The sequence below is a fragment of the Salvia hispanica genome, chromosome 6 (assembly GCF_023119035.1).
Source record: "Salvia hispanica cultivar TCC Black 2014 chromosome 6, UniMelb_Shisp_WGS_1.0, whole genome shotgun sequence".
In the NCBI taxonomy this organism is placed as follows: Eukaryota; Viridiplantae; Streptophyta; class Magnoliopsida; order Lamiales; family Lamiaceae; genus Salvia; species Salvia hispanica.
Window position 1 is genome coordinate 10303529 of NC_062970.1, and position 14696 is coordinate 10318224.

Consider the following 14696-nt stretch of genomic DNA (forward strand, 5'->3'; position numbering starts at 1 on the left):
ACTAACACTATCTGTGTCATTTACAACTTTGTCTAATTTTTGTGGATGGATGTCGTATTAAATTTAGGGTATAAGACTGTGGTGTCAATATAGTATACTCCCTTCGTCCCACAAGAGTATACACCCTTTCCTTTTTTTAGTTCGTCCCACATGAATATGCACTTTCTAATTTTAAAAAGTATTTTCTTTATAATGAGTGAGACTCATTTTCCACTGAAAATACTTTAATTGCTTTTTTTATCTTTCTTACTTTATCAATTATGCATTGAAATTCGTGCCCAATAAATAATGCATACTCTTGTGGAATAGAGTGAATATTAAATATATCAACTCAGTAACATGAATATGTTAATAAAATTTAATATTGACACTGTGAATATATTATATTGACCTATTAAAATAGATACGTTGATATTCAATTGATTATAGAAATATATGAATACTCAACTCAATTCAATATTATCAAATTTAATTATTCGAAAATTAGCAACTAGGATATCGTTATTATTATTTTGATTTATATAACAGCAAAGCAAATGTAAGCATGAATTTAAAATTTTAATATATTTTTTTGATAGAAAGAAAAATGGTTACTTATTAATAATAAGTTGTTAGTTGATAATAATAGCTCAATATTAATCTTTTCATTTTTCGTGCTGATACTCAGGTGAATCTAGATCTAATTTAACAATCTAATGGTTAATATAAATAGTATTTCCCCCCGTTTCACAATGGGGTTTATTTGACCAGAGATTTAAAAAAACGATGTTTAGAAAATTAATTTAAAAAAAATAAAGTAAGAGAAAAAAAAATTTAAAACGAGTAAAAAAAAATAAAGTAAGAGAGAAATTTTTATATTTAGAAAAAAAAATGATCATTTTAAAACGATGTTAAAAAAAGGAATCAGTCATTTTTTGGGACAAAGATTTGATTTTTATAAAAAATTAAAAAATTTAAAAAAATATCAATGATAAGTGAAAAAAGAAAAAAATTCTCATAGAAATTGTTATATATTTGAAAAAAAAAGAAATGACTCACTTTAAATGAAATTTTCCCAAAAAGGAATGTGAGTTGGTTATCGGGGAGATTCGATTTTATGAAAAGCTATAAAATTAAAAATATCAAAAAAATTTTTTTAATGGATTAGAATCAAAACTAAGGATGTATTTGAATTGGTAGATACGCACATTTAGAGTGCATTTAATCCCAATCTATGTTTGATTTTTTGGGTTAAAATTTTTTTTGTTCGGCTCAATGGAAAAAACCCGTTGAATTGTTTTAAAAATGGTTGTTTTTTATCATGAAAATTGAGCGATAGTTTAAAATATGCAACTCTATTTTAATCTTAGATTACCTAAAATTACTAATATAGCCCCAATTTGGAAAAATAAAAAAATCAAAGGATAGTTTTATAATTTCCTATTATGTCGGCTTTAAATAACAAATCAAACATTTTTATTAAGAACTATAAAACATAATATCAATTTAAACACCACAAATAGAAATGGAAAACTAAGAAAATCATTGCTACAACATGGTTATATTCTTATCTAAATGAAAGATAAACTACAATTCAAAAACACCCCAAACTTCATTTAATGTGTTTCATGTCACAATGTTTTATTTGATGAACTCTAAACAGAAGTTGCAATACTTCATGCTTCTATTAGATCAGGTTCATGATTATAGATAGATGGTGTTCATATAAGATTCTTACCACTCATATTACTTCTTCTTACGAACCACAGTGCTGCCATATGCTCTTCAATTCCTCCATCCGAACCGGTTTTATCAGATAGTCACAAGCACCATGAATGATACCCTTCATGGAGTATCAATTACAACTACTAAGTATATATATAGACTATGAGCTGAAGCAGCAAGAGCTTGAAGATCTAGGGGCCGTTGAGCGAACTTATCGCCAAATTCTGCATGCGTGGGATCTAAGAAAAGAGCTCCAAGCCCATTCTGGGGCTGTTGAGCAATCCTTCTAAGATAAAGACGATATTTCTGCATCGTTCAATAGTCAAGTTTCACAAGAATTACAAGGAGGCTCTGTTCTGGTAAAAGATTACTAAAGAATACGAGTTCAACGAAAGCAAAAACAAGCAAGGTTCTGATTCCAACCTACCTGAAGGTGGCTTGCAACATTCTCTATAGGAGGCCGGGACATTCATTAATTCCAATATTTTCTTTGGTACAGCATCTGTTTACATGGACATAAGTGGAGCGCAGTGAATCAAGTACATCTTAATATCTACAAATAAATTAAATCTCACAAACTTTAATCTATAAACTCCATTAAAGCAAGAATATATCTTCATATTGTTGAACTGCAACAACAACCAAGTTATAATAGTTTTTTGAGAATTCACTTAAGATTATCAATTTACTAATATCTAATTAAATTATCAAAATATGCAAAATAACATCTCTTGAAGAAGTAAACGATCCAAGTTTGATTTATTTTGGATGCAGCTCTAGCTTAGAAGACAAGTAGTACATACTTACGCAATTGTGATACTAGTCCTTCTTATGCAATGTTAACATGTAAATAAATTTTGTAAGATAAATTAAAGCAAAGAAGCACAAACCAAAGATGCAATAGAAAAAGTGGTTGGGAAACATACTGTCGATTCCAAGTTGATTAACAGCGGTTACAAAATAGCTGGTGCAGCTCAATACTCCAAATGACACGTTTCTTCAATGTAGATGAATCATCCTTTGTCATCACCATCTGTCCTCATCCTCTTCCCTCTTTCGAACTTCTCCAATTCCCTACGTAAGCTGAAGAGGAGTACTCAGCATCATCCGTAGGCTTGTGCTGCCAATCTCTTTCTTCCATGCTTCCAAACTGTTCCATATCCTTTTCCTTACACTCATACTTCTTCTTACGAATCACGTGCTGCCATATGTTCTTCAATTCCTTCATCTGAACCGGTTTTATCAGATAGTCACAAGCACCATGAGTGACACTTCTCATCACAACACTTTTGCTAACATCCGCCGACATCACTAATCAAGAATTCAACAACCTCATGTAACATGGAGTATCAATTACTACTACTAATTATAATATATATTAGATAAAATGATCAAATATGTGACTGCTTACGGATGACTGGCAGATCCATCTCCAATCCAATGTGCTCCAAAAGCTTAAAACCATCCATCTCCGGCATGTGGACTTCGCTTATAACAATGTCAAATTCTACGATGAATTCATTTGATATAAAATAAGTTTGTGGTCTTCCAATTCTAAGAAATGCAGAAATCTAATTAATATAAGAGAAATACATAATTTTATAATAATGATTAATCCAAATACTTTTCCAGGCAACATAACTAACTGCCCTAAGTTCATTGACGTGCATTTATTGTGTAATGTACAATATTGATTTCAATCTTGAGTCCCTCCAATTATGTCCACTTGTTTTGGGTTTTTTGTAGGACATATTTTAGAATCCCCAAAATAACAGTGTAAAATATCATTCATGGGTGTAAAGTTTAAAAAACAGAATATGAATGAAAATTTTGAGGGCCCAAGAAATATTATTGTACTTCGGATTTAAATAGTTAGTTGAATGTTTATGTTTATTCACAGGTAGAAATTTTACATCCCACAGTAACTCTACCATTCTTGTAGTTGAACCCAATATTGTTTGTTTATCTACATAACTACTACATTAAAACATTCATGAAATTGCCTTCTACTACAACGGCTTGCAACAATGATCTATCATATAGTATTAATTAAATATGAATAATATAGTGTACTGTGACACATCATATTCAGTACTTAATTAAAGATTAACATAGTATCCTCAGACATGGTTTATTTCTCAAATACAACGTATATAAAGGATGTAATCAAATGCAAACTCTAAATATTGTATAAACTTTAAACTATAATTTCGACAATTAGAAAATGTCAACAGATGATAAAATAATAGCAACAAAAAATGTCAACATAAATGTCAACGGTTGATGTTGTATTGACACTGTGTTGATTTTTTTTTTTTTGATGTTGTTAATTGTGTCATCTTTTAACGATCCAGATCGTAGTTTGGAGTTTGTACGATATATAGAGTTTACATTTTATCACTACTCATGTATATAATGTCCAAAATGCAGTATATATATAATGTTGATAAATGTATGTATTTTTTAATTATATGTATGTATAATAAAATTGCCAATTGGACAATTGTATCCTTCGATGTCGTATTTGTGTCTAAATAATGAAAAAAAATTATAATTTCTATAGTTTATTCTTTTATCTAATGAACTACATTTGATTATAGTTTTGATATAAATTTCAAAATTATTTTAATCCTGCTCTCTCTCTATATACAGTGATCGTTCATTGCAATAAGTTGATAGAGTAACATTATTTTACTTGACCTATAGCTTTATAGTAAAAAGTGGCCAGGTAGTAGTAGTTAATTGAACAAAGAGGTGTCCAAAAATTAAATGAGAGCATCATACATGTTGCCAAATATTAATGCTCTATGATTAAGGATTAGCAACTAAGTCCCACGCCCACATGAGATGGTCCCTGGACCCTGATTATACATACTCTTTTGGCACATGAATGCCTAGACACATTTCTTATTCATTTATTTTTATTTTTATTTTTATTTTTTAATTAATGTGCGTGGGTGTTATCAAATAGTCAAATCAACTTTAGCCTAATCTTAATTGGTACGCGTGTCCATAACACGTCCGAGGACTTAGTTTTAAATACTGCTCCTACATTGCTTTCTTTAAAGCATCTGCAGCAGTGGAGCAAATCCGTCCGTACGTCCGTGGCACTGAGCACGAGCTCGTCCGTCCGCCGCTGCGAGTTGTCCGTCAGTGCTAGCGGTACGACGCTGCTCTTAGCTAAGAGCATGTTTGTGCCGCTGAGCAGCCTTATGTGGCACGTCATGATGGGCCAACAATTTAGCCGTTGACAAATTCGAATTTTCTTTTTTTTGAAAAAAAAAATCATAAATAATTAGAAATAATATCAAAAATTTTAAAAAATATATTTTTGGATTCCAAAAAAAATAGAGCCGTTTTTGGACGTTTTTTTTGGATTTTTGTGATTTTTTTTAATCCCAAAATCGTCTATAAATGCACACATTCATCATCCACTTTTCACACTAAATTATCTCTCATTCAAACTAAATCAAATACATCTTCCTCTCTCACTCAAACCCTCTCTAAAAAATTCAAAAATAGATTTCACCAATCTCATTGCGGAAGCGGAGCGCGAAGAACAAGAATATTATAAACAATATCGTTCCACCTACGAAGCTTATGTCGCCGTCAATACCCCCGCCCCTCAACCAACTCGATCAAAACGTCGCTACATCCCTCGTGATCGAGAGGGAGTGGGCTCGTTGCCGACTATTTTTCCGACCAGCCGCGGTATCCAGAAGATTACTTTCGGCGCCGTTTTCGCATGTCAAAACGGTTGTTTATGCGTATTGTCAACACATTGTCCACCCGTGTCGAATACTTTCAATCAGGTGTAGACGCAACCGGTCGGCAAAGTCTCTCGGCGTTGCAAAAGTGTAGTTGTGCCATCCGACAACTTGCTACTGGGCAAACGGCTGACCTCTTCGACGAGTATTTGCATGTCGGTGAGTCAACTGGAATCCTATGCCTCAAGAATTTTTGCGATGGCGTTCGTTCTGCTTTCGGCGCGGAATTCCTTCGGGCACCCATCATCGATGATTGTCAATGGTTGCTTCGTCTTCACGAAACAGTCCACGGTTTTCCCGGTATGCTAGGCAGCATTGACTGCATGCATTGGAGGTGGAAGAATTGCCCGACTGCTTGGAGGGGGCAATTCTTAAGCGGCCACAAAGGCGGTTGCCCAATGCTTATCCTTGAAGCGGTCGCCGACTACCGCCTATGGATTTGGCATGCATATTTCGGTGTTGCCGAATCCAACAATAACTTGAACGTGCTATATTCTTCACCACTCTTCGATGATGTTTTGAATGGTGTAGCACCGGCGATCGACTTCACCGTCAACGGAAATGCATACCACATGGGTTACTATCTCACCGATGGTATCTACCCAAGGTGGTCGACTTTCGTGAAGTCGTTCAGCAATCCACAAGAGCCGAGACGAATTCTTTTTGCGCAGCGTCAAGAGTCTGCTCGGAAAGACGTCGAAAGAGCTTTTGGGGTCCTTCAAGGCCGATTCAACATTGTGAAGTTCCCTTCTCAGCTTTGGTACGTTAAGAATATCGCCGACATCATGTACACGTGCGTTATCTTGCACAACATGATTATAGCTGACGAAGGACCGAGGGCGGCTAACTTTTACGACGAGGATGAAGCCGAAAGCTCAACCGCGAGGTCTCCCCCACGGCGAGGTGTGCATACGACGGTGAACGAGAAGATCGAAAGAAGACACACAATGCGCGATACAAGAGCCCACACTGAGCTACAAAAAGATCTAATCAATCACATTTGGACGAAATTCGGTAACGAGTAGTGGGTCTTTTTAATTTTATGGATTTTAATTATGTAATTTTTAATTTTATGGATTTTAATAATGTAACTTTTAATTTTATGGATTTTAATTATGTAATTTTTAATTTTTAGAATTTTAATTATGTAATTTTTAATTTTTAGGATTTTAATTATGTAATTTTTAATTATTTTATAATTTGTATGACTTTCGAAGTCATGTGCGGTAGCAATACCAAACCAAATACGACGAGTAGTGGGATCCTGAGCTAACCCTTGGCTAAACCTTGGAAATCTTAATGCCATAATGCCTTTCAAATCCTCCTAGCCATTATCTCCTACAGTAGTAGAATCATTTCATTTTTTGCATTCGTTTTAGTAAAATGATTATCCATCCGTCACACAAAGTTTGTCACGGTTTGATCCGGCGCGAGTTTTAAGAAATTGTTTGACTTTGTATTAAATAGAGGTGTATAGTGGAATAAGGGTCCCACATTGAGGAGATTGAATGATGCATTAATGTCTATTTTTGGTATGATTCTAAGCCGGACAAAATTTGTGGAACTGACGGAAATAGTAAAATGAGACAAACTTTGTGGAACGGAGAAAGTAATAAATAGTTAAAGTAGAGAAATAATAAAGTTAAAAAAAAGTAGATAAAGAGTTTCTCTACATTAATCTCTCTCTTATTTTACTCTTTATTCACTTTAACTATTTATTATCATTTTCATTTTTCCAAAATGAGTGCAGAAAATAAAATGAAGAGTGAGTGAAAATAAAAAATATGGTCTCTTTGAAATAACATATAATAGAAGACATGTGAATGTTTAGATTTTATAACATATTCAAGTTTAATTATTCACTCTCTTGCTTTACATGTAAAATAGTAAAAGTTTAGATTTTTAAAATAAATAGAAAATGGAAGAAACAGATTGTTTAGATAAAGAGCCTTATTCACTCTTATTTACTCTTTATTATGTAAAATAGTAGCAAAAGTTTAAATTTTATTCCTTCCGTCTCATAAAATATGCATTCTTTCTTTTTTAGTTCATCCCACACTTTTTCTTTTTTAGTTCGTCCCACAAGAATATGCACTTTCTAATTTTGGAACTCTTCTCTCTAATGAGATATGACCCATTCTCCACTAACAATACTAAAAGTTTAAATTTTACTCCTTTCGTCCTATAAAAATATGCATTCTTTCTTTTTTAGTCCGTCCCACACTTTTTCTTTTTTGATCTGTCCCACAAGAATATGCACTTTCTAATTTCGTAATTCATTTCTCTCTAATGAGGTGGGACCCATTTCCACTACTAATACTTTATTTATTTTTACTCTCTACTTCTTTCTTACTTTATCAATTTTGCATTCAAATTCATGCTGAACCTGAAGTGCATATTCTTTAGTTACTATTGGAGTAAAATAGTAAATGTTCGGAGCAGCTGCACGCGCCTAATTATACTTAACTTCTTCGTTGAAATAACAGAAAATAGAAGACACGTGAATAAAGATTTAGGTGTTGACTTGTAACAAAGTTATGGTTTTAATTTACAAATGTGAGTTGATTCTTGCGTTTGTCTTTACATATGATTGTTCATATTTTGGGATGGAAAAGGCAAACACCCATATTTCAGGTGGAAATTGAAGATCCAAATGTTAAAAAGAAGAGAGTAGCTGAAAATAGGGCTTGCAAATTGCAATGTCAATCTATAAACGACAAACATATGGCACATTGCTCAAAGTGAATGGAAGTCTCCATCCCTCAATTTAAGTCATAAATAAAGTTTATCCAATCCCAACATATATAATAGTATATGCACAAGATAATAGATTTGGTTTCAATAGCAAAATACATGTTTGTCACGATCTTTGTGATTGACTCATTAATTCTCGAGCTCTACATTTTTTAGAACCAAATAAACAAAAATTATACTTGTAATTAGGGGCTCGATCGGGTCACACGTACAATTATCAATCGAATGGTGTTCTTTTATGTACTACTCCTTCTATCTGCGAATGAGCTTCGTTTTTTTTAGTCCGTTCGTGAATAGAAGTCTCGATTTACTTTTATTTAAATAGTAATAGGATCTCATATTGCACTAACTTATTCCACTCATATTTTATTTTTGACTAATATATACTGTATAAGTGAGACTCATCTTTTTTCTAATGGCGGATTGAGAGAGTAATTGTTTAAGAGTGGACATCTATAGAATAATCAATCAAATGGTGTTTATTTCTGGAAAATTTTCCCGTACAATTATCAATCGAATGGTGTTTTATTTCTTTATTTATTTAAAAGTGGAAATATTTATAATAACCATAATCAATCAAATGGTGTTTTTTCTGGAAATTTTCGATTAACAATAACCAATCAAGTGGTGTTTATTTTTGAAATTTTTTTATTTAGGTAGAATTTGGGACAAAAATTCCATAATAGTAGAACTAATTTTTTGTTTCCGAAAATGGTAAAGGCCCTAACGAAGTTGGCGTTAGAGCTGAAAAAAATTACTCCCTCCGTCCCACCGAAGATGAACCACTTTCCTTTTTCGTCCGTCCCAACCAAGATGACTCATTTCTTATTAAAGAAATACTTTAAAATACTCAATTATCTTTTCCCCTTTCTTACTTTATTCATCTCACCCAATAACCTTTTTTCTCTCTTACCTTTTGCATATCTCCTACTTTTAAATATCAAAATCTTTTATCTCTCTTACTTTATTCATCTCTCCTACTTTTAAACATCCATCAACTTTCTCTCTCTCTATTTAAACACTTTAAAATTAGCATGCATTAAATTCTGTGTCGTCCCAAGAAAGGGTCATCTTCCTTGGGACAGGGGGAATATTAGTGAGATTGGCGAGCCCTGCATATACCATATATTTTCATTTTTTAAAACTACTCTCTCGGGTTTTAAGAAATGTAATGAAAAGTGAGTTGAAAAAGTTAGTGGGATGCGGGTCCTACTTTTATATATTAGTTTTACAATAAAACGTGAGTAGGAATGATAGAGTAAAGGCCGTCGGAAGATCAAGAGCACAAGGAATGCTCCGGAATTGCTTAGAATTAATCACTCGATTGCTGCTTAATCAAGACACAAAGAAGATGATAAATAAAGATGGAAGTATCTCGGCTTTATTTGATAACAGTAAAAGAACAAGGAACAACGGAAGATAAAAATCCTCACCAGGAGGCCTGCGCTAAAACGCCCTAAAGATCGAGTTTCCAAGATGATTTCTCGTCTGTGGAGAGCTCAATATTTATAGGCTTACAATAACTAATGGAGCTAAAAAAGTGCAACAACTTAATCATGAAAATAACAATTAACAAATGCCGAGATTTTTTATGCTGACTCCTTCTTCTATTTTTCTGAGTTGTTAGGCTAAACAACTCTCCTGCTTTCTCGCTCATATCTCTTCCAGCGTGTATCAATTGCCTCCGCCGTCGAAGAAGCCTTGTCCTCAAGGCGGAAGAGAGGAAACTGGCCATGCATATCAGCAACGTCCATCCAAGTTGCCTCATCGATCCCTTGACCCAGCCACTTGACAAGCACTTGATCAAACTCCTCCCCTTCCCGGTTCACCACCCGCCTCTCCAACACAGTCTCGGGAAGGAATGGGGGGTCCGAATCCCATAATGAGGAGGGCAATTCCTGCGCAGGGACCTCCGAGCCAATCGCTCGTTTCAGCAATGAAACGTGGAAGACCGGGTGGATGCGGGATTCAGCTGGAAGCTCCAAACGGTAGGCCGTGCTGCCAATTCGGGCCTCCACCCGAAATGGACCAAAAAAACGGGGAGCAAGCTTCCGATTAGGAGCCGTGAAGAGTGTGGACTGCCTGTAAGGACGGAACTTCAGAAAAACCATGTCCCCTACTTCGAATTCCACGTCCCGACGATGCTTGTTCGCGGAGGCGACCATCCGCTGTTGTGTGCGCTCCAGATGACGTCGCAACTGTGCCAACATCTCGTCTCTGGAACGCAGGTTATCCAGCACAGCTTGAGCTCGGACTTCGCCGGGTAAAAAGTCATGGATTGTTGGGGGAGGTCGTCGATATACTATCTCAAAAGGTGACATGCCCGACGCCGAATGAGAGCTTGTATTATAGCAATACTCAGCCCAAGATAGCCACCTATTCCACTGCTTCGGCTGATCTGACGAGAAACACCTTAGATATGTCTGCAGACACCGATTAAGGACTTCGGTCTGCCCGTCTGTCTCCGGGTGGTATGCCGAACTCATCTTAAGCTTGGTCCCGGTTGCCCGGAACAGTTCGCGCCAGAATGAACTCAGAAAAATGGGGTCCCGGTCAGAGACAATGGAGCGGGGGATGCCATGTAGACGGACTACTTCTTTAGTAAACAAGTCTGCTACTTGCTTAGCAGAGAAAGGATGACGGAGAGCCATAAAATGGGCATATTTCGACAATCGATCAACCACCACAAACACACAATCGACGCCGCCTGCCTTAGGAAGACCCGAAAGGAAGTCCATACTCACGTCTTCCTAAACACGTTCTGGGATCGGTAGAGGTGCTAGAAGACCTGCTGGTGCTTGAGTTTCAGACTTGCTCTTCTGGCACGTTGCACATGCCGCAACAAAATTTGTCACATGCTTGACCATTCCTGGCCAGTAGACATTTGCCGCGAGGCGCCGATATGTCCGGTAGGCACCGACATGGCCCCACTTGGAGTCATATGGAATTCAGCAATCAACCTTGGAATCCATGGAGAGTGGGACGGAATCACAAATCTGCCTTTATAAAATAGGGCTCCATGAATCAACTCATAGTGTGGGGCGGTTGGAACACCTTCTTCCAATGCAGTTTTAATTTTTTGGAGCTGGGGGTCAGACGCCACGGATGACTGTGCTGCTGACCAATCAGCCCAGATTGGGCGAGATAGGGCGGTCAACTCCATCTGCTCGTTGTCCCGGCGAGAAAGTGCGTCGGCTGCCCGGTTGAGCCTACCTTCTTTGTAAACAATAGAGAAGTCGTATCCCAGGAGTTTGGCCGCCCAATTTTGTTGAGCCGGCGTCGACAAGGGGTGGGCTAGCAATTGCCGTAAGCTCCGTTGGTCAGTGCGGACTATGAAGCGGCGGCCCAGAAGATAGGGGCGCCAATGTTGGATGGCGAGGACCAAGGCCATGAGCTCCTTTTCGTACGCCGACTTAGCTAGCCAACGAGATGAGAGAGTCTTGCTAAAATAAGCAACGGGTTGGCGGTCTTGCATGAGGACGGCGCCTAGGCCGCGACCAGAAGCATCACATTCAACGATGAACTCCTTAGTAAAATCTGGTGTGCGCAGGAGGGGAGCTGATGTCAAAGCGGCTTTCAAATCGTGAAACGCCTGATCAGCCTCTGTCGGCCAAGTCCAGGCCCGCTTGGGTGTGGCCGGTTCTGATTTCTTCAGCAAGGCTGTTAGGGGGGCTGCAATCTTCCCATAGTCCCGAATAAATCGACGATAGTATCCCGTTAAGCCAAGAAAACCACGGATACCCTTAAGCGTGGTTGGAATCGGCCATCGCATCACCGTTGATATTTTAGAGGGATCCATTTTGACCCCCTCGAAGGAGACGATATGGCCGAGGTATTCTACCTCTCGTCTTCCCAGCAAGCATTTTTTTGGATTCACAACCAGCTGATTTTCCTGGAGGACTAGAAATACCTGGCCGAGATGTCGTAAGTGAGCCTCCCAGGAATCACTATAGACTAAGATGTCGTCAAAAAAACGAGAACATGCCGTCGCAGAAATGGCCGGAAGATGTCATTCATGAGACTCTGAAAGGTGGCGGGGGCGTTGGTGAGGCCAAAAGGCATTACTAAAAATTCATAGTGACCCGAATGCGTGCAAAATGCAGTTTTGTGAATGTCCGGGGCGGCAACCCAAATTTGGTGGTACCTGGCCCGCAGATCTAGCTTGCTAAACCATCGAGCACCGTGCAATTCATCCAAAAGCTCTTGAATAATCGGGATGGGGTACCTGTCCGGCACAGTCCGCTTATTTAATTCGCGGTAGTCCACACAAAATCTCCATGAGCCATCCTTTTTCCGAACAAGTAGAACGGGACTTGAATATGGACTTGTGCTTGGTTGAATTACGCCCGACGCTAGCATCTCTGCTACCAACCTCTCCATCTCATCCTTTTGGATATGATTGTATCGGTAGGGTCTGACTGATACAGGCAAAACCCCTGGCTGGAGGGTAATGCGGTGGTCCGTCCGCCGGGCTGGTGGAAGGGAGCTGGGGCCGTTGATGACAGCTGGAAACCGCCCGGTCAGAATTTGGAGCTGGTGTCGTTCTGCCGCAGAAAGGACAACATCAAATTCGAACTGGTCCTTCGATATATCGTCGGTCATCGAACGGAGTACCCAACAGGCATCGCCCGCCTCCAAAGTCTGAATGTCACGCGCGGAGCATGCCCGATGGGTTAAGGAAGGGTCGCCTCTGATCGCCACATGCCGCCCTTGCACCGAGAACTTCATAGATAAATCATTCCAATTGGCGGTCACATCACCCAAGGAAGCTAGCCACGAAACACCTAAAATAACATCAATGTTCCGCAGAGGAAACATATAACACGAGAGTGGAAAGACCTCAGAGGACATAGTCAGGGCAATGGCTCTGCAAATCCCCGCAGCCCTGACCCGAGAGCCGTCACCTAAAGTCACCGAGTAGGGAATGGTTGGTGTTACCGGTAATTTGAGTAGCGTAGCAAGCTGATCTGAAATAAAACAGTGACTAGCTCCGCTATCCACCATTGCTAGCACCTTATGCTGGCCGATTTTTCCGAATAATTTCATGGTCTGGGAGGTATCCAGCCCGTTCGAAGATAATTCTGACAACTCTAATTCCTGATCGGATTCCACCCCATCCGGCTCCACGGCCGAGCCATCGGGCAAGATTTCATCACCGTCGTCATACACTAGCACGTTGAGAGTCTTTGGAGGGCAACGGTGGGTGGGATCAAATTTCAAACCACACTTAAAGCATGTACCTGCTGTAATGTGCTTTCGGTATTCCTCCGTTGACATATTCCTGAATTTCCGTGAGGGGTTCCGGAATGGTCCCATGGCTGATTGGGGAGAAAATGATTGGGAGTACCCTTTTGAGATAGCCCGCCCTGAACCTGCTGCCGAAGTGGCTGATTGGCTAGCGGTCAGCGACTGACCCGAGTATGGGGGCAGATTCACAGTATGAGGGCTAGCTGGACCGCATCCGAATAGTTTGTGACCTTGGCCGCCTTCATTTGCAAGCGAACATCAGGGCGAAGGCCAGCCAAGAAGAAGCCCAAGTATTGATGATATGCTAGGTCCGGTACCAAGGCGAGGCGTGACTCGAAAACCGCTACATAGTCAGCCAAAGAACCAGTGTGGCGGACCGCTGCGAAAGCCTCATATTCATCCAAAGCGCCGTTGTTCCCAAAACGCTTCATCAGTTCCTGTAAAAAACCATCCCACGAGAGGTTGGGAATGCGTTTGATCAATAGCTGGTACCATGGGAGTGCTGGTCCCGTCAAAGCCACCATGGCTACCTTCACCCTATTCTCCACTGGGGTATTAGAGACCGGGAAATATTGTTCGGCCCTTGCCAGCCATCCGACCGCCTCGGATCCGTCGAAAGAGGGCATGGTCAGAGATGCAGTGGTCGCTTTTTCCGCGGTGCCCGACTCCAGGTTCTCCGCAGATTCCTCGTCAGTGGTTCTGCCATTCGTCTTTCGCATCTCTGCGATGAACAACTCAAGTTGAGAAGCCACCGCTGAAATTCGTTCGTTTGTCTTTTGAAACTGGGCATTCAAATTGCCCACGGAAACTTGTAGGGAATCAACACCTTTCTCCAATTCCCCGGCAGCCTTCTCTAATCCGTCAAGTCGCGAGTCCGTATTCCGAGTGTTAACCATCGTCACCGCACCAATTTTGATAGAGTAAAGGCCGTCGGAAGATCAAGAGCACAAGGAATGCTCCGGAATTGCTTAGAATTAATCACTCGATTGCTGCTTAATCAAGACACAAAGAAGATGATAAATAAAGATGGAAGTATCTCGGCTTTATTTGATAACAGTAAAAGAACAAGGAACAACGGAAGATAAAAATCCTCACCAGGAGGCCTGCGCTAAAACGCCCTAAAGATCGAGTTTCCAAGATGATTTCTCGTCTGTGGAGAGCTCAATATTTATAGGCTTACAATAACTAATGGAGCTAAAAAAGTGCAACAACTTAATCATGAAA

The 14696-nt window shown here is 39.0% G+C and overlaps 2 protein-coding genes across 2 annotated transcripts; both read right to left on the bottom strand.

The window, feature by feature from the left end:
- Positions 1 to 2164: 2164 nt before the first annotated feature.
- LOC125191688 (two-component response regulator ORR21-like) lies at positions 2165 to 3206 on the bottom strand. Its single transcript, XM_048089092.1, has 3 exons — positions 3116 to 3206; positions 2631 to 3015; positions 2165 to 2206 (listed from the first exon to the last, which is right to left on the bottom strand). Exons 1-2 carry the CDS (start codon positions 3180 to 3182, stop codon positions 2744 to 2746), a joined length of 339 nt encoding a protein of 112 aa, XP_047945049.1. The 5' UTR covers positions 3183 to 3206; the 3' UTR covers positions 2165 to 2206; positions 2631 to 2743.
- Positions 3207 to 12179: 8973 nt separating this feature from the next.
- On the bottom strand, positions 12180 to 13541 carry LOC125194666. Its single transcript, XM_048092910.1, has one exon. The coding sequence runs from the start codon at positions 13539 to 13541 to the stop codon at positions 12180 to 12182; it is 1362 nt and encodes a 453-aa protein (XP_047948867.1).
- Between the last annotated feature and the right edge of the window lie 1155 nt (positions 13542 to 14696).

Coding starts and splice junctions, on each gene's coding strand:
- LOC125191688 (XM_048089092.1), bottom strand. CDS start 3,182: ATGCCGGAGATGGATGGTTTTAAGCTTTTGGAGCACATTGGATTGGAG. Junction 3,016..3,115: donor GATGGATCTGCCAGTCATCC/GTAAGCAGTCAC, acceptor ATTCTTGATTAG/TGATGTCGGCGGATGTTAGC.
- LOC125194666 (XM_048092910.1), bottom strand. CDS start 13,541: ATGGGACCATTCCGGAACCCCTCACGGAAATTCAGGAATATGTCAACG.